The 24,308-nt window shown below is 40.7% G+C and overlaps 1 protein-coding gene across 1 annotated transcript in view; it reads right to left on the reverse strand.

Annotated features, from left to right (window-relative positions):
• Positions 1-24,308, reverse strand: part of LOC125764595 (contactin-3) — a 132,690-nt gene that overhangs the window by 19,627 nt on the left and 88,755 nt on the right. The window contains exons 4-11 of the mRNA XM_049428971.1: positions 18,102-18,137; positions 14,036-14,386; positions 13,726-13,836; positions 9,764-9,976; positions 9,452-9,621; positions 9,212-9,347; positions 5,467-5,603; positions 1,224-1,362 (exon numbers count right to left, since the gene is read on the reverse strand). Of these exons, the coding sequence (XP_049284928.1) occupies positions 1,224-1,362; positions 5,467-5,603; positions 9,212-9,347; positions 9,452-9,621; positions 9,764-9,976; positions 13,726-13,836; positions 14,036-14,386; positions 18,102-18,137 (1,293 nt within the window). The remainder of the gene's footprint in view (positions 1-1,223; positions 1,363-5,466; positions 5,604-9,211; positions 9,348-9,451; positions 9,622-9,763; positions 9,977-13,725; positions 13,837-14,035; positions 14,387-18,101; positions 18,138-24,308) is intronic.

The raw sequence follows: 24,308 nt of genomic DNA on the forward strand, positions 1-24,308 counted from the left end.
CCCTGTTCGATGATTATCGTTTGTTATTCTTTATGCTCGGTTCCATTTTATTCAATTATCTCTATGATGTGTGCAATGTGGTTGGGGTCTTTTTTTGCTGCTTTCGGCTACACAGATACCTAATGTGTGCCCTCAGCAGCATACATGAGGGACTGGTGGGAATAGCATAAAACCCCCGAACTGCCTTCACCTAATGATTGGTCAAACAAATTTAGCCAGCTGTGCTTAGTTATGAATGAAAGTGTGCTAAACTTCAGGACGAAATAATTTGTAATTTTTTTATATTAGATAGAACAATATTTATTTCCTTTCTTTTATGTTCTTTACTACATTATCAAAACGGAAGCATGTTTTGGTTTGTTGCATTTCTTTGCCGTAAAATCACTCAGTAAAATACTCATCAATCGTAACAATCAATTATACATTTTGTTACCGCAGCTTCTATTTACATTTAAATAGGTTTCAATTATACAAAAAAAAACAACGCCATATTTCACACCCACACACGCAGGCCGCCTCCACAAGCTATGAAGGGGATTGTTTTCTCATTGCCCGGCCCAATGACTCGGCGGTCGACGGTTGACCAAAGTTATCGAGCATTTATGGGCAGTGTACGATTTTTTATGGCCTTTCTCTGTGTGTACATTGCTGCAGCGTTCCGAAACACGATCTTGTTTGGGCGGGGAGGGCGGAATGTTAAATTTTCATGGATTTTCAATTATGGTAATGGTTGGCGCGGTAGATGGAAAAAATAGGACCACCCCAATTAAGATGAGTCAGATGGTGATAGCAGATTGAATGAGGATCTAAAATTGAGGGAAAAGAACATTTTCCATGCCAAGATTGTAATACTAAAAGGTGGGTCAAAGGTAGTGTACGTTAAATCGTACAAAATATTATGAAAATTGAGGGTTGGAAGAGCCGCTAAAATGGATGAACAATTTAATTTTTTATTACACATCTTACATCTTAAAAATGAAGGAAAACTTATTTGCTTTTGTAAACAAAATTAGGTGAAAAAAATAATTCCTTTAAATTAAATACAGAAAAATATGGAAAATTCTTTAAAAAATTTATAGAAGATGCGTCTGAGTTTTCTTAAAGAACCTTATCTTATTTACTCTACAATTTCACCGCAAAACGAGCACCAGAAGCTCATAAATCCTAAAAGTGTCTACGTGAAAAAAGGAACATCTTAACCGTCATGTTTTGCTACTACTTACACTGTATTTTGAGCGTTAGAGATGAGCTGCGAGTTTCACCTTCCGTGTTGGAGGCAGCACAAGCATACGAACCGGCACTTTCCCGCTCCAGCTGTGTCAAGTACAAGGTTTCCCCATTTTCTCCGGACATCCTCATATTCTGTGCCGACGATAGGGAAAAAAGAAGTCGTTAGTGTGTGTGTTCGGGATACGTTGGCGTAAAAGCTTGCAAAACTGTCACACTGTTGGAGATAGGAACAAATGCACCAAAACTTCTCCGCTCCGGGAAGGGGCGTTTCAGACGTTGGGAGTGGACGAAGGAAAACGGACGTGTAACAGGGAATATGTGTGTGGCACATACTACACTTTGCCCAGTACTCGGAAAATCCGTTCCGTTGCGTATCGGTAGTTGTGGGTGGATTTGGCGGGAAACAAGCGCATCATTAGCGCCCTTCAATTGCGTTTCGATCTTATACCGGGAACATCGGAAAACCTGCGCTGCGGTCGTGCACCGAGCACCGAACTCCGATCGATCTTTTCCGTGTTACGGTTAGCTAATGATAGATCTCGTTGCGATAGATGAACATTTGTTAGCAAATCTTTAGCTGCCATGTTTGCGAGCCCGTTCGTACCGCAGAAATGGTGGAGTTCGCTGGGAAGCATTTTGGGAAAACGGGCATCCATTATTTTGAAGGTCGTTTTACCGTGCGGTGAGAAATGGCACCAGCCGTCGATAAGGTTGCCTTGCACTGTGTTCGCCTGTGGTACGGACTTCCGGACCACTTCTTGCTCGAGAGTGTGTTTTCGTGTGATATTACACGGCTCGCAAAAAGAACATTTGGTGTTAAAGGACGGGGAATGAAGAGGGGTTTTTTGGGTGGAAAGGAACGGAATATCCTAGGTCGGGATCACTACGGACTGGTACCGGAATGGGTTTTTGGGAGTGGTGAGATCGGAAAGGTAAAAAATCGAGCTATAATTGAACTGTCAAGCTCGTGTGTTACAGTGTTTGGTGCTGCCACACTGTTCTGATTTCCCCATGCTGCAACATTGGTGAACCATGGTTTTCGCCAATTCGTTCTGTTTTTCCGTTTTTTTCTCTTGTTGCCATGCATCAATCAAAAGCACTGGCAACAGCTTCATCGGTGGTGTAGTCCCTGCAAATGGGACGGTAAAAATCAAAAGCCTTACCCATTTCAAGTAGAGTGATGGTTTGAACAGGATTTACTTAGGTTATTTTTGTGTTAGTTGCCAACGCTCTGCTTGGAATATTGCAAACGCAAAAGGTAAGATCTTTATCGTAAAATCGTAATTGAGCGTCTATGAAAAAATAATGAACAAATTTTTATTTTTCTTTGCATTTTGAACGAATGGCCAAACTGATGATTGACACCTGATGTTGCATGTTACGAATCTTTAAACCGTAATTTAATGTAAGCTACTCATTACAAAACTTTCCAAAACAAGCTGTTCGGGTAATTGTTGTTACGGAAATGAATTATATTAAAATTTTAAAATGAAACCGAAAACTTTACAAACTTATTAACACTTGAACTTTACCAACCATTATTGCTGAGATGAATCCTCAGCTGGAGACATACCGGCCCGCTTTAGGATGCCGGGCCTCCATCCGGACAGCCTTTCCAGGCAAACTTTACTTTACGCCGGCAAACCACAAATTGGTAGCGGCTAAATCGGCAAATTGAAAGGAAACGGGACGAACTGTTTACATCACAGCATCGCCATCACTTTCCTAGCAAAAGCCAACCCAATAACGATTTCTTTGACATTGAGCCGAAAGTTCGAGACGAACCGCAAGCAAATGCTGCCATTTGCCGTCACCATCCCACCCTGAACAATTGGTTGACACCGAGAAACAGTCAGGAGACATTCGGTCATCCCGGCTTGCCGAGCCGGGAAATTAATTAGTTTTATCTTGGTTGCCATCGAAATGTCGGCCATTTGTTTGATCCTTGCTGCCCCATTCCCATCCCAATTCCGGATGGCAAACGCAAGATCATGGTTGGATGCTTGATTCGTAAAGCCTTTCTATAGGACTGTTCGGAGAACGGGCGAAATACCGATTCGATAAACCGAGTTTCCAAATCGGATGCCCGGCTTCCGATCGATTCCTTTGCTCGACCCGGTTGGCAATCCTGCGTAAGGATTCCCGGCTGAGATCCTGGCCGGCAAGAAATGATAGGTTTCACTCAAGCTAAAGTCCCTAGAATGAAAACCCCCCGTTCTTTTGTGATGGTTTCAGCATCGAAGATCGGAAGCGTCAGGAAAATTGGTAAGCCATATTTCAAGCCAACAGCCAGAGCTCAGGAAAACATGACGGGTAAGGTCATCGTCAAAATAAGGGTTATCATCTATTTTGCAAGGACAAACTTTTCCGTTCCCCCGGTTAGAAGGATTCTCTCGCAACAACAAAAAAAGGGAATCATCATCAGTGAAGTTAACTTTCTCTTTCTTGTTGTAAACTACTGGTAAAGATTTTGATATCATCAAAACCATTGGTACACCCACACACACATACACACGGTCGTAGGTCAGTGGAATGATGGAAAGCATGCGAAAGCGAAACTGTTCGGTGTTATCTCTTCCAGAAGCTACACCGAAAAGGAACTTATGGTTGTTGGTGCCGGTTGAAGTTGAACGTGCCTGGGACAGCAAAAAACGGGTCAATATTCGCGCAAAAGCCTGGGTTGTCTGTAGCGTCCATCTTTCGAACCTTTTGTGTCCTGCCAGTTGAATGGCTTAGCAGTGAATGGGAGTTCATAGTGATAATTAAATTGAGCTTCAGAGCACAAGGACTCATTTTCAGTAGTCAAAGAATTAGGACGGAAATGGAGGGTAGGGCGGGGGGATATGGTGTCAGCATCCAAGTTAAGCTCGATAGTATCATTCATCACACGGAGGAATTAAAACGCAACATCTTTTCGAATGAGATGTCACCTTAAAGCTGGTGTGTCTTTGTGTATTTCCCAAGATCTTCCAAAAAAAAAAAAAACAGGAGTGTCCCTTTTGCGCATAAAACTCTAGTCCACCAAAACTCCTATCTCAGGAGCTGCATTCTTAAGAGCTTTAAAAGCAACGTAAACTTTGTGTGCCTGATAACAGATTGCTTTCAGCTTCAGCTATCATCGTCCTGGTGGCGTGGATATAAAATTAAAAAAAAAACAGATTCAATTTTCCTCCCGCAAAGAACCGCATTGCAGCATTTAGTGCACCATTGCCAAGGTTTTGTTCACATTAACTGCTTGTAAGCACTATTTAAAACAAATTGAATTATGACCCGTATCTCTTTAATTGGATTTGTACACCTTTTGCTACCAGGTCGATTATCGTTGGCTGGAGTTGGTTACTCCAGAGCTGCTACTGTACTCGTTCGATGAATTAAGCTATCCGACGTGCGGCGTATAAAGTATGCTGAAAACCCAGATCGATCGAAGGTATAAGACCAATTGAGTGCGCTCCAGTGAGTGGTTTCGATTCGCACACAGACACCCAAAAAAAAAAACCTTCGCCCAACACCGGAAGCCACAGTAGGATCGATCCTGGCCACCCGGACTCTTGCGATTGTATGGTAAAGGTTTTCGGTGGGGCGATAGTAAAACTAATTATATCTGAAGGATTGAGGCAAGGTAATAAGATTAATTTGTTTGAAATAAGGGATTAATGATTTAATTACGTGCCGGAAACCCACAACCTACTATCTCCCACCCGGGAGCAAAACTTCGCACCCCCCGGGGGTCGGGCGGTCGCATTAAGGACTCTTTCCGCTTTCCACAGAGAGGGACATCCAGAGGGGAGACTGGGCCGACGGTTAACGGGAAGACACCGTGACACAGTCCAGTTGCCTAGCGTCATCGGGAATCTCATCAAGAATGAAGCCTTCGCTTCGTTGCCCGTTCGAGCCCGTGCACATTCGTGTCCGTTGTCACCCAGAACACGACACTTCTGTGGCTTTTTCGTTTCGCCCGTACTCGTCGTGGCGAAGAGAAACCGTACTCGACCTAATAGAAGGCACTTGATTTGTCCAATGAGAGCATCATATTTTCCTGCAGCTTGCTTCACGGCTTCCGCTACACCATTTGGGGCTAATTGAGTGCACTGTGGGGGTACACTTATATTATGAACCCGTGTCCGACCCGAGCTCGGATCGGATGACGGTGATGGGCGTTCGGTCTCTATCTCTCGGCTGCGCGTGTTTTGTGTTTGTTAGTCGGTAGTTTGTGAGGAAATATGCAATAATACTTACGTTTTTGTACCAGGAAAAGGAAGTGACCGGTGGTCTCGCATCCGCACGGCATTTGAGCGTAACATTTTCACCCTCAGCACGCGTTATCACCCGGCTCGGATCCTCGTTGGACAGATGCACCGATACGACCGGTTCGTCTAAATTTGTGTGGGTCAGTAGTGAAGTGGATCGGGAAGAAAGAAGCAACAGAGGAAAAAACACATACGCTGAATGAAACGAGTTGAAACAGCAACAATGCAGTGAAAAGTTAATTTTAATTCGCAACAATGGAGTACCAAATGGTGAAAGCGTACATGTATGTACGTGTGACGCACGGGTCTGGTGGGACGTAGCGTTGGAAATGGGTAGTCGTTCGAGTGAAATCGTTTTTGCACTGTCGGCTCAGACGCACCATTAAGGAAACTATAAAATTGAATTTATCGTTCCATTGCACACGCCTCATTCGTGGGATGATTAAAGGACACGCGCATTGCGTTGGGCTGTGTAAATTTCCACCGTAATGGGTCACGGTTTTGCCGGATGTCTGTTCAACTTCAATTAAATGACATTGCCACTGGTAAGGTTGCTGCTGTTCACATTTTTTGTGGTGATTTTTTTTTTAAGTTCGCTGTCTAAACGGGGCAATGATTTTACTTTGATAGTGTTCGGTGACACGATTGATTGCTTTACATTACTATGTTTGGTGTTTGTTTTTGGTATACTAAGAAAAAAGGGTGTGAAAATAACTGGCCATCACGTTGGGTGTAAATTTTCATGTGTGAAAAAGCATCAATTACTTAATAACTTGATGGGTACAACATAAATTTAACTGTCCTGTGACATGGTGAAGAGTAATGTTTGATCGTTTACTATTAAATCGTTTTTGGGATGGTTACTAACTTTTCGTTAGTAACGTTACTACTAAATGTGTTTTTATTCAGCAACAGTAAATAATTTGAGTTTGTTTTACTTATAATATCAAAAAGACTGAATTAAATAATCGTTTTTAAATTTTACACAAACAAACTCTCTGTGGTAAATGTATGAGTAATTTTTCTGAAATATTTATTTTCAATAATTGATATTTTTTCTTTTACTTTTATCTTCTTTTCTTTTTGCCACCATATTAAACTTTTGTTTGCATTTTTTTCTTTTCTTTTTCAGATAAAGAATATATTGTATGAAAAAAACTCGACATCGTAATATTTTTTTCAATAATTCTTAGAAGACTCTATGTACGTTGTGCCGAAGTAGAAAATCGAATCGAATTGCACAATTAAAATATTTAATTGTAAAGTAAAAATCGAAGTATCAAGGAACAAGCAACCCTGTTTAAAAATTTCCTACAAATAGTTTCTGTAATTTTTTGTCAAAAATTTTTCAATGAGGTTTAATTTAATGTCAAATAAATCATTTATTTTAAAATCAAATAATTACTAATAAATCCGAAGATGAAAATAAAACTTTAAATCTAACTTATACTTTTCAATACTTGTAAGAAAGTTGTTTAAGTTTTGAACATCATTAAACCATATTTGGTTAATTAATTGCAAAAGGGGAACATAAACATATTGGCTTTAAAAATAACTACAAAATGAAGAGTTATTTATATATAGATAATATTAAATTACTTAAAACATAAGTGAAACATTTCATGATCAAACAAAACCCTTCATTAATTTGTGATAAATTTCCATTTTCGCTATGCTTAGCTTCAATTAAAATCTATCATGTAATGAGCGTTGTTACTTGCCAACGCCAACCGTGCATCAGCAGAAACCTTCCAAACACAACAATACGTGCTTTAGCGAACATCAATCTTTCCTCCCCGTTGATACTGTTCATGGCTCGATACAGCTGCAGCTAAAACCACACACACTGACCAGCCCACATCTGCCTAAAAGGGCAAAGCATTAGCTAAATACTCTATGGAAAATTACATGTACCACTCCCAGCGGGCTCGTCACTACCGGCAGCGAAACCCCACGACCAAAGCGCGCGGAGGAGATTTAGAAAATTTACCGAAAATAATTAACTATTTCATGCGGTGGTAAGCATTTTATGGACGAATGAATACATTCACCGAAAATAGAAAACTGTGTCGCGTAAAATATTGATATGATAGGTCCATCACTTCTCGCACCGCGACCAAGGGTTGACCCGGAGAGATAAACGGTGAAAGGGAATGATGGTCAACTCCCTCTCCCCAAGCTGGTCAAACAATATAGAGGGGATTCGTTTTTCGGTACTACGAAACGATTTGTGGTGACTGGCAACCGTACAGTAAGGGAGATAAAACGCAGCTGGAGATCGTGTTATTGCCGATAATGATGATAAGCATGTTGTGCGTTACATGGAGCGATTCACGGAGATGAAAATGCACTCCATTTCGGTTGAGCACGTAATAGAAATCGACTAAAATATGGTGAATGTAAATGTTCGTGCAGCAGGGCTTTTGGGGCACCATTTATCCGGTGTGGACGGTGTGGAAAGGGGAGAAAATAAACTGCACCCAATGTAATTTCGGTATGGACGGGAAAAACCGCCCGAACATTGCTGGAAATAGTGGGTTGGGTTGGGGGGCAAATAAATTTCATTAATTCCTAGTTTAGGCTTAAATGCTTTTAATTACGGAAAATTCAATAAAATTGAATAGTAATTATTTTATTAAAGTACAGCCCGGAGCCTGGGGATGAAACATTCTGGGCATGCGAGGCACCCCATGTTATACCACTGTCGACCCAATATGCATGACATGATTAAAGCTCATCAGACCTCGATTTGCGGCCAGCCGAAAAAGGGAGCAACACGAGCGCACATACCGTTCATAAATCAATGTACAACCGCAGAAGGTCACAGCAGAAACCATTAGCTTTTGCAGTGTTCAGTCAGCAGTGCGCCAAACGGAACGACTGGCCCGGGGTTTCGGGTTGGAAAAGCGTAGCACCATTATCCTGCTTTTCCCGGTACTGGTTGTTCTGTTGCACAGAGCGCAGTATAACGTAGCAGCAATTTCTTCGGTTTGCTGAGTTGCAATAATGGTCGGTCGTAAGTTATCCAGCACCCGGGATACCGATGGATGGATGGGAAAAAGCGCTACCCATACCGTGGAGTTCTTTCATCTTTCCGGGCACAGGACGGTTCGTACAGGGACAGGGACACATCATACACGTGGCAGATAGAACTGCTTTTACTGCTTTTCGTAGCATGTGATAAATCGGTAACGTGCACTATTTTTCATCCAGACTGAGCTGCTGCACATTGTCGCATGGATGCACCGTCAGAGAAAACCGCCCGACTTCCGGAAGTGTGGCCGTTCTACTACCCAAAAACGGCCTTATGTTGTTTTGAATGATTAGTTTGTGTAGTGGTTATTGTGGTTGAGAAGTTGTATCATTTTTAGGAAGAGAAGGAAAAAAAACAACATTCCCATTCGTTCATGTTACGATAACGAAAACGCGCCATAAAGTACCTAGACTTTGTCTGAAGATCGATGACTCTGTGCGAGTTTCTGCACCAAAAATAGAGATGCAGGGGTAGAAGAAGGGTTTGAGAGATAACACCAGAGCGTCCCATAAATAACACTCTGCCCGGGCCCGGCGTCACCAATATTTACGGAAGTCGTTAAAGATTTCATCACCTCGCGTGCTAAAAGGGCTTCACAGCTTCAGACGTGATGGGCGTAATTTATACCCCGATACGAGACAAACCCGTCCAATCAGAAGATGATGATGATGATGCGAACGGTGCGGTAAGTTTTACTTACATGCAACACTTATGATGCGCTTATCCTCGATCGCACCGCCAGAAAACCACGCATTCGATGCGCGACAGGTCAGCTCGGCACCATCGTTTTCGGCCGTTACCCGGAGCGTCAGTATGCTGGAGGTTAGGTTCGAATCCTGCGAAGCATTCCGGATGGGAAAAATGAAGGAAACGGAAGTATGAAATACGGGGTTTTGTGGTGGATTGTGGCCGAAACGCGAGGACACGGGTTGTTACTTACATTGCTGTCGGTGTGCACCGTAATGTCGCCACTGCGCAGTGGTTCACCATCGAGCAGCCAAACGATTTTCGCCGCCGGAAAGGAACCCCACGCTTCGCATCTAATTGGAACCGGGCGACCCGCTGTCAGCAGCTCGTTCGGTGAAATGATTTTCACTCGCAGCGGTTTTACTGGCAAATAGAAACGCAAGAAACCGATGGGTTCGTTTTGACTATCGATTTGCTTTGCGGGCGGTAGTGAACATCCGGTTGGCTATTTGCTTTCCCGAAATCTTCCTGAAACGCCACGAAGCAGGTGTGCCTGTATACTTACGGTGTACTTGTATGGCAACTTCCTTCGAGACGGCCGGCACTAGCTTCGAACCGGCGGCACGGCACTGCAGCTTCGTGCCGTAAAAGTCCCTCGTGACGGTGCTGATGAATAGTTGATTAACCATGGCGGAGGTACCTTCGACGGCGGATGGATGGCTGGTGCTGGAAATTTCAACACCATCCCGCCACCAGGTAACGCGCGGCGGTGGACGTCCTGCAGCGACGGGCAGCGAAGAAACGTATTGCAAATAGGTACATTATTTATTTAAATTGTTTGATTCTATTTCTCTTGCGCTTCTACTTTTTGTTTTGGGCAATCATGCTGTGCCAACAAAAAAAAAAAGGAAGAAGCTTATCAAAATTACGAAACATGAATGCGGAATGTTTTATGCATTGTTCGGGATCAACAGGAAACATGTTGGACCGGTGGAAATGGTTATGTTGCTAATTTAAAAAAAAAATCACCCCCGTAGCATGGTATTTTTCTCTTTTCTTTTTGATTTTATTTTCCACCTTAAAATACATTTTCCTTTCAAGACCACTTTAAAAGTCATAAAACTTTCATTTACTTTTCAAACAAACAAAAAAAAAACTCACACACACACACTTTCTCGTGCTTCTATGTATTCTGTGTGCGAAACGAGCCCCCGAAATGGTTACAACTTTGGTCGAAAAGCTTTAAAGCTTCGCTTACAATTTACCGAGCGTGTGCGCTTTTTCCTGACGCCCGCTTTGTCGACATTCGTCGTGTGATTTAGTTTCTTCGCTCGATTATTCCTTTTTTCCCATTTTCCCTACACCACTCCGAAGGGATACGAAATGTGCCACGTGCCGCATTTCGACCATGAATATAAAGTGTTTTTTCACACATATACACTCCGTCCGATGTTCCTTGTCATACACATGTCTTGCTAGTCGACCACTTCTCTATTGCCACCCTCTCCCCCTGCGCATTTTGCAAAATGTAGTTCCGGAACAACGGAAAATACTTTCGTTCACTTCACTGTTGTTTGCATCAACCAAATGGGTGCGCTTCATGGAAGATCTAAATAAATAATAAGCCTATTTGCAGGGACGAAGCGAGCGAGCGTGCGAGCGAGCGACCGGGGGTAATAAAAACCCCTCCAATGATGAGAAAAACTTAGGAAAATAAGTTCCTACATTCAGTTTATCAGCTTCCGTCCAACGCGCGGTGCCATCGGCGGAGACGTAGCTGAAAAAGTACAATGTTTCATACGCGCCCTTGATTTTCTCGGTACTTGGCGTGAGATCCACTGGCGGAGCGGGGTGTGGTGTTGTTACCCTGGGCTTTTCGGCAGCGAATCAGAACCTTAACGTAGCCGAACAATTTACTGTGGCACGTTGAATTGTTTTTTTGGCAGAAGTGGATGACGATGGTGACAGTATAGGCGCTTGTGGCCATAACCTTTCGTTCGCCGTGGCACACTTTTATGTTGCACCCTTCTAAATTCGGCAAAACCATTTTCGAGTAACATCCTTTGCGGCGCGTAGATTAGGAATGTTTTTTTGTTGTTGTTGCAGCCTCGTATTCCTAAGTTCTGAGCGTGAATGGTCTATCAAATGTTTGAAGCTAAATGGGAAATGCTGGAAAGTGGAATACGTGAATGAGCAACTTTTTCCCATGACGCTGTGCGCCCCTTCTCATTGCGCTGCGTGGTGTTTTAGTGATGTGTGGTGGCAATGTTAAAATGTAATTCGTTTCATTGGAAACATTTTCGGGTGGTATTTAGGGTGAATGGGCCCCGCTGTTTATGAACCGGTCGACCAACTGTGGAAACATTATTTTGCCAAGTAGTACATCGTTTTGTGAACAAAAAGAATAAATTTTCATTTTTGTATGTTTCAAGGTGGGTGGTAAATTGGAGCATTCGGAGCATTTTTGCGAAGGCTTATAAATAAAAATAAATAAATCAGCTTTTATGCAATGAATGCTTTGAAAAGTGGGCAAAATGATATTCTGTTGAATATTTCACAAAAAGCGCTTAGGACAGAGTTGCGAGTACTTATTACAGACTCGCAGGCAGTTGAAAAAGATTCTAAAACTAGTGAATGCATACTTTCAGGCGTAGTTTCTAAGAGTCATCCATGTCAATGGTTGAAACCTATTCACTTTTTTTTATTTCATTATTCATTGCTTTTATGACCGTCGTTTTTCTATGATAGAATAATTCTGAATGATTTTTTCTTCTTTTTATTTAAGTCATTTTCTCTTGAACAATTTAGTCTTGCTTTACACTTTTTTTTCTCAAGAACAAAACATAATGTGGAAATCCTTAAATGTATAAAATATTAAAACGAAATTAATTTTCTGCAATTTTACTATGTTCGACAAAAGCCCATAAGTATAGTTCCCTATGGCCCAGTCTTGTCCAGTTCCTTTTTTCGAGTTTTGAAAATTTATTCAAAAAATTGCCAAAACATATTTCTGACACTGTTAAGACCAAGAAAAGTGAATTCCAAAACCCACAAAGCGAAACATATTTTTTTAACCTAACATATTTTACAGCCAGTAAAATATTTTATGAAGAAAAAGACACAATTTTTATGTTTTGAAAATAAACAAAACCAAACATGGTTCAATGTACTGTACAATAGAGACCAACATATGATTGCACAGCTCATACGAATTCAAGTCTTATTCCCATTTTCCAATGGCTTCTGCATCCATTGATACCAAAACTGATCGTACATACGACACACACACATCTCGGTATATATAAAAAAACCCTCACTCCACGGGTCTTCAATTGGATCGTTCATTCTAGCGTCGTAAACGGAAGCGGATTTTTCGCGCCAATCTATGGCCCTAAATTCGAATGCAAACAATTTACATTCGACACCAAGGACCGAAGCCCGACACGAGCTTGCAGGGTTATGTTTGGTGACTTTTTACGAGCTTGCAGGCATTACCGGTTCCACCGGTTTGCCGTTATCAACATCATCAACATCATACGTACGGGGTGCCCACGGTATCTCTTGCCAGTGTGTTTCCTCAGTAAACGAGCAGCCCGTTGTGAAAATTTATTTATTTTTATTTTATTTTGCTTTTCCTTTCACAAACCGTGGAGTTAGGTAGGTAGGTCGCTAGATTGCCAGTTACTGGTGAAGCAATTTTTGGGGATAGAACGTCTCACGGGTATGGCATATCGTGTACGTTACCTGCTGACATAAAATGTTGGAAAAATCAAACTGAAATCCTGCAAACGCTGTAGCACAAGGTAGTTGTAGTTGAAGGAGGAATAGAGAGAGAGAGAGAGAGAGAGAGAAAAAAAAACCAACACACCAAGTACCAATCGGTAAAGCCAACTATCTCGTCTGGTCGAAATGGTAGTGCTCCTATTGTTGGCAAGCTTTACTCGCTCATCGACTAACAGTTCAAGCTCGGTTAAAGGATTTCTTGGCAGTTCAAACCAAGGTCCGTTCAAACTTCAATTTCCACGAAAACTGGGGAAAAAATACTATAAGCCATGAGCGTTCAATATACGACGTCAAGAGGGACTCGGATTTCGTGATGTGTACTCAGGACATCCGTTCCAACCCCCGAGGCATGTTTGGCAATCGGATTGCAATGTAGAAGTGCAGGAGCTTCATCCAGTCGGGGTTTTTGAAACACATTGATACCATTGCAGCTAGAATTGTCCCGATCGTTAAGGCGATTGCGAGGGTATAAAAACCAGTTGGAAAAAACCCGCTACAAGATCTAGTCCAGTTTATGGAAGTTTGGAAAAAAATAGTTACATTGGAGTAAAAAGCGTTGAAATGGATTTGAGGATTATATACATTTCATGAGGTGCTTTAGTTTTCTGGGAAATGGCTAATGTTTTTTAGTTAATATAAGTCTTTTCATATTGAATTTGGCGGAAAAAGTAAATATTTAACTTATGAAATCATACTCTCAAAATAGAAATTAAATAAAGTAATATAATCGCAGCTTTTGCTTACCTCCAGACACTTGACATGACAGGAACAGTTCATGACCCTCTCGAAACGGTCCAGCAACGGTTGATATCTCTTTACCCTGTGCGTCGAATATTCTTGGTTCTTCTGGTGGAACTGTTAAGCATGCAAGAGGAGTGCAAGTTTAATATTTAAAATGCTAAAGTTGTACAAATAAAATTTCATTCAACTTCCAATTTTATCCTATTTCTTATTCATACACAAAGTTTAAAACCGAAGCAGAAAGGAACGAACCAAAATTTCCACTTTCATCCCGCAGCGAATGGCTTGCGGCATTAACGTTCCCGTATCTTACCGGCTAGCGTCAAATTGACACGGTAGTTGCGCGTGGGTGAGTTGAAATAGTCCACCCGGCACCGGTAGACGCCACCGTCGGATGTTTTGATGTTGCGTATCTGCAGGCGAGCCTCCTTCGGTGTTGCCCCGACCGAGAAAAACAACCGCTGGCCGAGATCGTTCGCGATGGTGGAGTGTTGGGCGGCCGATATCGCTACACCGCTGCGCGAGTCCAAACTGTACAGCGGAATTCCGGTGGAATCCTTAAACCACAGTACTAGCTTGACGCCATCCTGTGACGATGGTGCCGTAATGTCGCACGGTAGCTCCGCATCATGATCAATCGCTGCCCATACAATGCGCGCTGGAACTGTGAAATGAAATGTGCAAAGAGTAGCAAAAAAAAAGGTCATGAAGTTATCCAAGAAAAAATGAACCATAAAAGAATGGACGAGAAACATTGAAGATGATCGTTTACTACCAATGGCATGCAGACGTAGAGAATGAAGATTACATCTACAAGGAAACTTAAAGGGATGAAAACAAATGTAATCTAAATAAGTATAAAAGCTTTAACAAGTAGAATCTTTTAACTAGGAGTAAGCATTCTAATACAATCAAAATATTAGTGTTGGGTGAATCTGATTCAAATTCATGAATCTGAACGAATCTTTGAGCTGAATGAATGAATCATGAATTTCTTTTCTGAAGATTCATGAATCTTCATTGAATTATTAATCCTTAGAGTTTCGGGACAGCCTGATGATATATGTGATAGTCTCTCCATTACTTCCTCAAACCCCTCCGAGCAGAACTTTTAATTTAAGTTTGTTGGCAGCGAATGATATCAGATTCATGAATCGTTCAGGATTCATTTGAATTTATGTGGAATAGAATTTATGAAAATTGTTTCATATTTTGGGAGTCGGTTCATGATTTGACTGACTCTTCACTGAAGATTCATTTAACTCTTCAGAATTATTCTCTCTCTCTCTCTCTCTCTCTCTCTCTCTCTCTATCTCTCTCAGATTCATATGACTCTTCATAATGACTCTTTTTAAAAATTTCGATAAGCTTAACACTACTAAATGCTTTAGACTTTGTCCTCTTTTATTCTTTTTATGAAGGCAACAGTCATGCATTAGCAACTAAAAAGTTCCGTTGGCTTCTTCATGCTTCACAAAACTATAAGCTTGAAAGGTAATATGCTCCCCAACAATGTTACACAACATTGGATCCGTATTGAATTAAGGCATCTGTTCCCTGCTTACTACGTTCCCTTCATCCTGGATGTATATTGCATTTAAATGCTAATAAATATTATACTCAGAATTATCGGGGGCTATCGGCCTAGAGCAGACCAGGCTATCCTAGCTTAGTGCAAATAATCCTTAGGCAAGCGTATCTCTCCCAGCGTTAATTATTAATCGCTTGCCTGTCAGCCTCATCTCTTCCTCTTCCTCTTTCTCCTTTAGTGGCCAAACATAGTGGCTTGCATACCCGTTCGTCTGTCCATTCTAATTGTTGTGCTGTAGCAGGCAAATGTGAAGCGAATGTGCATTAGCCTAAAACCTACCAGAAGCGTATGTCAGTGTGGTTTGCGCGCCCGTTCGGAAGGAACTTTACGCAACTACACCGCATCGAGAACTCGCTCTAAATGTAGCCAATGCAATTTTCTGCCGTCGTATCTTACCAGGAGAAAACTACTAAATAATGCAAATAATTGCAAACGCAGTTACTACATGTGTGATGGCTTTTCTCTGGCCACAGGAGCATCGACCAGCTTAGTGGCTACCACATTATCCTATCAAAACTAAACCACTTTTCCCTTGTCAAGCGGTAAGGGGAATTGTTCTGGGATGGGTGTCTTTACTTCACTCCCCAACAAATAAACAAAAAAAAAAAACGGCGCGCCAACATTCCAATGCCTTGTCGATATGCCCACGCGTGCTACACGTGGGAACTCGGTGGTTTTGCGCTGGCAGGTGTAGGTAGGTATTGTGGTCCAGTAAGTCCGGTTCATTAATTTTTAATCTCCCTCGTACACCTGGTTTTTCGGTTGTAGCGATTTGGTTAGCATGTTTTTTCATCTTCCTTTTTGTTTGTTTTATTTGCCATGTGTCTTATTTTCTCCATGCTATCTAAAGAGAGAAAGAGATAATTCCTGCAGCTGAAAACGGGCATGGTTAGTGTAACGGCAAATTGGGACGACCACGTCGAGCGAAAGTACTTTGCTCATTATCCCGAAAGACTCGTAAAAAATAAATCCCGACTCAGCATCGTGTCGGTCGTACTTGGGTCTGAACGGTCCCAGCCTTTTTTTTTGTTGGAGCCAAGCACCCACGAGTATCGTCCCTCTCAGCATCATCACCGTGCCAAGGCTCTTAAGCGGAAAGATGACCGTACAGGTGTGTAAATTTGCAAGCAACCGTCAGCCGTGTGTAAAATTGCCGATGAAACAGAGGCTCGGTAACAACAACGAAAAAAAAAAAGAGGTAAACCATTCCCGTACGAACCTTCGCCAGTGCACAAAATGGTACATACAGAAGGAAGAAGAAAAAAATGGAAAACGAATCGCTGCAACATAAGCGTAAAATTGTTGTTATTTGTCCCAGTGAGAGAGCCAGTTTTCGCCCTGTTCAACCCATTTTTTTTGTGTTGCGTCCATAAGAACGGAACCACATGATCCACCGTGAAGAAGCGTCCAAAATGCACGTCCTTTCGTCGTCACGTGGCACTAGCGCAAGGTTGACTTGAGCCTGAAGCATCAACGCCTGGACGAGCGTTCTGAAAGGGGAGTTAAACTGATGAAAACCCGTCTCCCAAGTACCATACATGGGAATGAAAAAGGGCCCCAAACCCAGTGGGTTGTGGAGCCAGTCGGTTCATAAAAAAACCCCCGTACAAGGCAGGCCCTCCAAAATACTAAGGACGCTACCGATGTCGAGCAAGGGAAGAAAACAGGCATAAAATCACAGCAGTAACAACATATTGTGGGGGACTTATTTTTGTTGAATGTTAAAAAAGGATTAGAAGATTATGTGCAACCGGCTGTACAAGCTGCTCACGGTGGATGAAGCAACCAGCAACCAGAGACAAGAAGGACACAAAAAAGTAGAACAAGTGCGACATACATTCGCATTTGACATAAGCCTCCGCCATATCCCGGGAGCAGCAATGCCAGTTGCCAGATTCAAACGGTGGCGTCACTTTTTCATGTGTTCTTGGCCACATGACGATGTCCCGCACGTACCATACCCATTCGCAGTGTTCCAGATGCGCCATGTAAGACGATCAAAAAACGATGTTTGTCTAGCGGATTTTTTTTTCGGTGGAGCTGGATGGGGAAAGGTTTATCCAATGCTGACTAAAAACCAAATGCTTCACTTCACTAAAGGATCAACGAATTTATTCATCAAAAACCATTACCGCCATGCATACTGCAGATGTGGTCCTGAACAAATTGTTAATTTTAGAAAAATGGATTTTCAAATGGACAATTTTTATAAATTAGAAAATAATTCGTTCATAAATTATTAAACTTTATCAATAAAATTAATAATAAAAATGGTAGGAAGACATGCACAATTTCGACAAACTACTGCCGAAATGAGAATGGTACGAGTAAATACTCGAGTAACTTATTTCGAGCTAGAGCTACTTTTTAGAAATTTTACAAAAATAAAAAATATATTATTCATTAAACTATTAAACTCTTTAAGCTACTAAAATTCTACTTAAATTTAACTAATATTCTAACATTTTTCAATTCAAATAAATTATAATTGAATCAAAATGTAGTTTAGTCTAAAGAAACTGTTCAATGAATATAAACAAGTCATTCATAAGGGATCAAAAACGATTCTGAAGGCTGCGTGACTGTAAAGAAAATCGCCCATTAGCAACGATTAATTGAGATTGAAAAGAAAAAATGTTTCCCGTAACGAAACGTTTCAAACTACAGCATTATAACAATCTTATCAAGACATCGAAGGAAACGAGCATGAAATAGGTAATGAATGGCTACATGAACGGAAATAGAGCGACTAAATCATTCTAAGTAATTTCACTAAAGTCGTACGTACTGGTGTCGACTGTTGCTGTTGTGGGAGTAAATTTTCCTGAAATTAAAAACATTTTCATTTGAACAAAACTGTCGTTTGAAAGAATGTTGCAAATATCCTCACATAAACGTTGGTGTAACATTTGTGGGCGATATGCTGTGTATGCTTTGTTGTGTAAGTTATGTAGGATGGAAGTGAATAGAATATTTAAAAGAAATTTCAATAGTTGGGTGAAGTAAAAGAACAAAAAAATAAACATGTCTTAATACAAATTTTGCCCTTCCAGTGGAAGAATGTTGCCCTGCTTCTTGGAATCATTATTATTTTATGTCAAAATTTATTCGGCTCCAGCATGCAATCCCAATTGTTTGCCATCGGATAAAGCGGGCCACCCATATTTTTGGAATTTCTGTATAAAACGATGGAAAACTTTATGCGCATTTTCGTTCGCGACATTTGACAATTTTTTTCTTCTTCTTCTTCACAAAACGAGCCCCCTGAACAAACAACAGGAACATACAGGGGCTGAAATCGTAAATATCTTCCGATTCGTAGAAGCGTTGATTTGCTCCAACTTGAATTATTGTTAACACATGTTTCTGGTGAGGACTTATTTTATTTGCGATTTGGCGTGGGTTTTATTTTCACGGAACGAGAGCAACATTTCGAAACTTTTGAATCCACTATTACAGTTATAACGATTTTTAACGTCTTACGCACCTTTAACATCTTTAGCAAGGGAACGTCTTACGTTAAGACATCTTTAAGGAAAAAAATCTATAAAACATTTTAATACAAACAGATAACTTAAAGGATTAGGAATGTTAGTACAAAAAATACTGAAAGGTGTTTTGTTACATAGTTGTAATACTAAATAAAACTGTGTGCGTAATGGTTGTGTAAGTAAAGTGTGTTTCAAAACAAAAAAACGCATCCCCAAACGTCTAGTTTTGTGGTCTCACGAAATGATGCCTTCAGTCATCTATTCCAACGTACCTGTAACGAAACAAAAGAACAAATTGTTAGTCAATCTTTCAATTAGAATTTTAATTAAGTTTTTAATAGACGAAAAGAATTGCCAGTTAGAAAATATTCAATGGTTAAGAATAAATCTGCCAAGATTCACAATCGATGTAAGAAAACTCATCCCCATCCATGCAACATACATCTTAGCGTCCCAACCAATCAGTATTTCGCTGAAGGTTACATCTGCGTTTGGTTAATACGAAACAGAAGGAGTATTTCGCACAGACATACAGCTGGGCACAAAATTTAATCTAAAATAGCACCCTACTGAGGCACCGATCGTGGTGGCAGCAATACCAGGGGTTAGGGGAACACGCAACGAGATGGAGCATCATTTGACACTCTGTCGGGACCGGAAACCGTACTGTCAACCGGGGGTTTTGGGACAGAATGGATGTTCATAACGAACGTGCCCCGTTACGGCACTGCATGTGTCACACACTGTCCCCTGTATGTATGAGCCCAATGCCGTTCGTCTCGAGCAAATGCTAGACATATTTATGGTGGTTAATAAAGGCAGCAAAAGATCGGGAACAGAAATGAGAACATGGTCGAACGACTTTCATTCCGTTTTGTATGGTTTGCAGCGCGGAACAGACGGCACGTTGTTCGGTTACACATTTGATTGACGGAGAAACAGAATATTGTGCATGTGAGGCTTTAATGGTGAATTCTGTGAGTTAGTCATGTTTTTATTGAAATGTGTGAGAAAAAAGGTATTTTTATTGCTTCATTATTATGAAATACTATTCAATTATTTAGAATTAATTAAGTAATATATTTTAAACCTTTAGAAAAAGCCAAAGGAGCTAAACGTCTTCCAGGATTTTCTTATTTGGCAAATAGAAATAGAACAAACTATGTATTGCATTTTGGCCAAATGACAAACGCAAACGAAACTTTTGTCACGGTCAACAAACTTTTTGCGCCATCTGTTTCTGTACACAGAAGATCAAACCAAAAACATGCAGAACGGAGGAAAAAACAGCAACTGAAGAACCAAACGATCGTCATCTCCCCCTTCAAGAAAACGACCTTAATCCCAGTGTCTGGTTTTGTGCAAACATTCTTTTGAGGTACGCTTTTGAGGTTATGCTGATTTGTTATTGACATTAAGCATCAAAGACAGCAATGATGGGTTGGGGAGGGAGATGTGCTACGTACGGAAGGTCCATTGGCCACGTCTGGGCAATTTAATCCTCCCCTTCTGCACGAAAGCAGATTCCGTCTTCATGAGGTTATTCCTGTTCCATTCCGTGTTTGGTAGTGACCGTAATGGTGGGAACAAACCCAAAATCGCAAACGAACATGGAGACGGTGTATCGATTGAGCTTTTTTGTTTTTCCTTTTTGCTGGATTTTATTTACTGAACAATTATGCTAACAGCAGCAGCCAGCAGCTTTAGTAATTTCATTGCCTCGTTCCCGTTATGGTTATTGATTTTCATAACTTTTATGGGCAAGTAGTTAGCACGGTAAGGCCGCACTGGCAATGGGGTGCACTGCGTCCGACAGCCAACAGTAAAGGAACAGTAAAGAAATTGAAACAGAGAAAAAAAGGAAGAAACGATGTAAATCTGCACTCTAACAACGATGAAAACTCATCTGCATTTTCATTAAGGATTACGGCACTGAAAGACGACGAGTCGCTTCTGTTTTGTGGTGTCGGTTGGAAGGATTTATTTCCAGTTAAACCACACTGCAAGACATCGGGGCTTAGAACACCCATCAACACCTGCATTCTGTTGCACAAACAGCTCAGAAGAAAAGGGTCCCCCCTTTTCTTCCCCTTTGAGCCGTATTGTTGGTTTTGTTTTCTCAGCACTTTTTCCCCAAGCATTCATTCCACTTCACAGGGAGTCAGAAATGATGTGTCATTTGGTACAATGTTCTGGGGTCTTGTAAAAGGGGAATGGCATTACAACCATAATCTATCGTTTGATGTTGTTCGGTTCGATAGTTTATCCTTAACACTCGGAAGGGATTTTCTTTGTGCTTGAGACAATGGCAGCAGTCTGTAAGCAGTGAACCCAATCGAATGTACGGAGCAGCGTTTGTAAATAAACACCTTTTTTTTGCTTGTAAATGACTATGCCGAAGAAATGTAAGTGCTTTCGGAGTTTCACCACATCACATACTCTCACATACATTGTTTGCAAAAATTTCTTTGTAAATAGAAATGCTCGGAAAACTATTTCTATACAAAGGAACTTTTATGTTGTCACTTTGTTTTGTTTGAGTTTTATGGATTCTTTAGAACCATGGATTTTTGGTTTTTTAATTTTTTATGGTGAGAGAAATGAGTTTTGAATTATGAAAAGACTTATTTACTTTAAGCACCAACGAGATACAATTATTGCGTTCATTTTGGCCAGTATAAAATATATGTAAGTATATATGGATAGCCTGCTGAAATTATTGTAGTCCTTGTGAAATATATTCCCTTATCCACCTGCCATCAGAGTGCCGAATGATTCTGCAAATTGATCGGGCTCAATTTCGTTCAAACAAATCGTTCATACAGATTATTTTCTTTCTCAAAGATTTTTCAAATTATTTAAGCGTTTCTGAACAATAATTGATAATAATTGATGAAAATGATTTCCCACCTTTTGTATCTGCTTGGGACCGATAAGGACGAAGGTATGTTTAATAAAAGATAAAAAACAACAAATAATAATAAAGCAAAAAGATAAACCAATTTTGTGAAGCATTCGTATGCTTGAATTGAGATCCTCAGTATTTTCACAAGAAAATACAATACATTCAAGAGTACTTGAAAAGGAAAAATATTGGAAAAATACAATAATTTCCATTCCAGTTGGTCCTTTGGAACGTTGCAGCAAAAAAGTATAGGCCTTTCGTAGAAAATTATTGAATCAAAACATTAAAAATCGCGATTGAAACCAATATGTGATGAACAGAATTTATTAGTTAAAGCAGGTTTCTTCATTCAATAAAAGTCCTTGAAAATAAAAAAAAAAATACTTGCAGAACCAGCCAACTTAATAGGTTTACTGGATTTCGAGAAATGAATATAATTATACAGCGATATTTCGGGAGAAAATGGTTTGATCATTAAGTTTTACCAGATATTCGTCAGATCTTCAGCTTTCAGGAAATATCATAAAAAAGCAGTTTATGGATTATGGCTATTTGTCCAGTTTTTGAACATAATTAATTTTTATTCCGCTGCTGTTTCTTAGGATCAGTTTAATGCTAAATCGACATACAGTAGCAGTTTATTGGCAAATGAGCATACTTCCCTTTTACATCCACCATTTTTCCCCCGAAAAAAAAACGTCCTTCTGAATGAGAATGTTCCTGACATCCGTAAGCAACTGCAAAAGCGAACCAACAAGTGTACAAAAATCGTCCCATTTCCGTTTGCCCTTTCTTTTCTGCTGGTCCAAAAAGTTTCCTGTTTCGCTGCGTTCGAAGTAAATTGATTTATTTATTTCCGCTTGTCGGGATTTGCTATCGGGTCTGGTGTGTTGATACGCCCGTATGCACAAAACAACTTGTTTCCTTTTTGGGGAAATAAAATAGAGAGCAGCAAATGCGGAATAAAATGAGTTATACAAAAAACGTACCCACGGAGAGAAAATCTACAACGACTATTCCCAATTTATTTGTTTTTTTGTTTTGGCAAACGAGAAAGTTGAAGAGACATTTCTTTTTGCTAGATTGTACTGGGGTGTTAGCCAGCTACCCAAGCGCTATATCCCCATGTGATCACGATCGAGCTGTTGAGCTTGAGAAATTGAGTTTCCAACTCTCAGCAACTTTGACTCCCGACTGCTGTCCAGCTGGCATTTGGCTTCTGTGAAGTCAGCTTATTTTCACTTTTCGAGCAAGTTATTTTTCATCTATTCATGGTTCCGTTTTTTGAGAGTGGGCGACCCAACACTTTTCTTTTTTTGTATTGTTGGTTTGTTTGAGTCGCTTGTTGTACCTCAGCTGTTTTTCGTCATTTCGGTTCGTGTAGTGCACCAGGGCGAAATCAAACTTAATGGTGAGTTTCGCCCAGTAGTCCGGTGTACCACTCGCTCACTCCCATCCCTGATGAATTCAATCAGAGAAGTTAAATTAAGTTATCGATAAAAATCGTCGAATGTGAAATAAACAACTTTTCGCCTGGCGCTTGCCCTTAGCGACCCTTCCTGCACTCACTTGGTGGCTGGGAAGTAGTAGAATCAAATGAAACCGGAAGCGACCCATAAGCATCCTTACAGTTCATGATTTTCCAACTGACCATTCGAAACTGGTTGGGTCTTGGGCAGAATTCCTCCCTTCTTGTTTTTTTTCTTTGCTTCAACGTCGAAGCTAGAATGGAACGATTTTATTTTCCCAAGAGCTATAAATTTTTCTCACCCTCTTCGAGCGCCGTATGAAATCATTGGCGGAAAAAGGAAACATTTGCCAAACGTAAACAAGTTATTCGACTTGGGCAAACTTCTCGTTCGTGGTTTGCAAAGCAAGGGAGAATGAAGCAAGAAAAAAAAATAAAAAAGAAACACATGCTCACGGAGGATGCTTTTCTTTGCTTATTGACCACTTTTAGAGAGAGAAAAAAAAGAAAATAAAAAAGGCCTGAAGTTCTTCTGCACTTTGGCTGATCTTCTAATGCATTAACTCGCGGGGGGATTTTGTGTTTTTTTTTTGGATTGTGATTGTTGTCTTGCCTTACTCGCCTGCTTTTCACAGCAATGATCCCATCGGGAAACACGCAGTTGTCTTATAAATACACCACAAAACAAATATTAATTGAGAGGAAAGCTTATCTGATTGATGAAAGAACTGAGATTAATTTTTCCATCCTCGACGTTGCCGATGGGATTTACTCGATTTCGCCTACAGCGCTTGAATTGGGATAAACATGGCTTGATGGGACTTCCCACGTGATGGACTTACAAGTACGGTCGGGGGGGTTGTTTTATTGAGGGGTGGTTTTGGGGTGAGGGATTTGTGTATGCTTACACGGCAATCAAGTAGCAACGTGGGTTCTAAGAAAATCATAAGCAATGGTGGTGAAAAAACGCGAGAGAGGGAGAGAAACAAACGGATGTTTACTGAATCTGTTATTGAAACAAACGATAAACCTGTTCATCAATCTACCGAACGATCAAGTATTGATGATCACGATGTGACTTTTATTACATTACGGGATGCAGGGTGCGGTTTGTTTAGGAATAACACACAA

This window comes from Anopheles funestus, chromosome 2RL, assembly GCF_943734845.2.
Source record: "Anopheles funestus chromosome 2RL, idAnoFuneDA-416_04, whole genome shotgun sequence".
NCBI lineage: Eukaryota > Metazoa > Arthropoda > Insecta > Diptera > Culicidae > Anopheles > Anopheles funestus.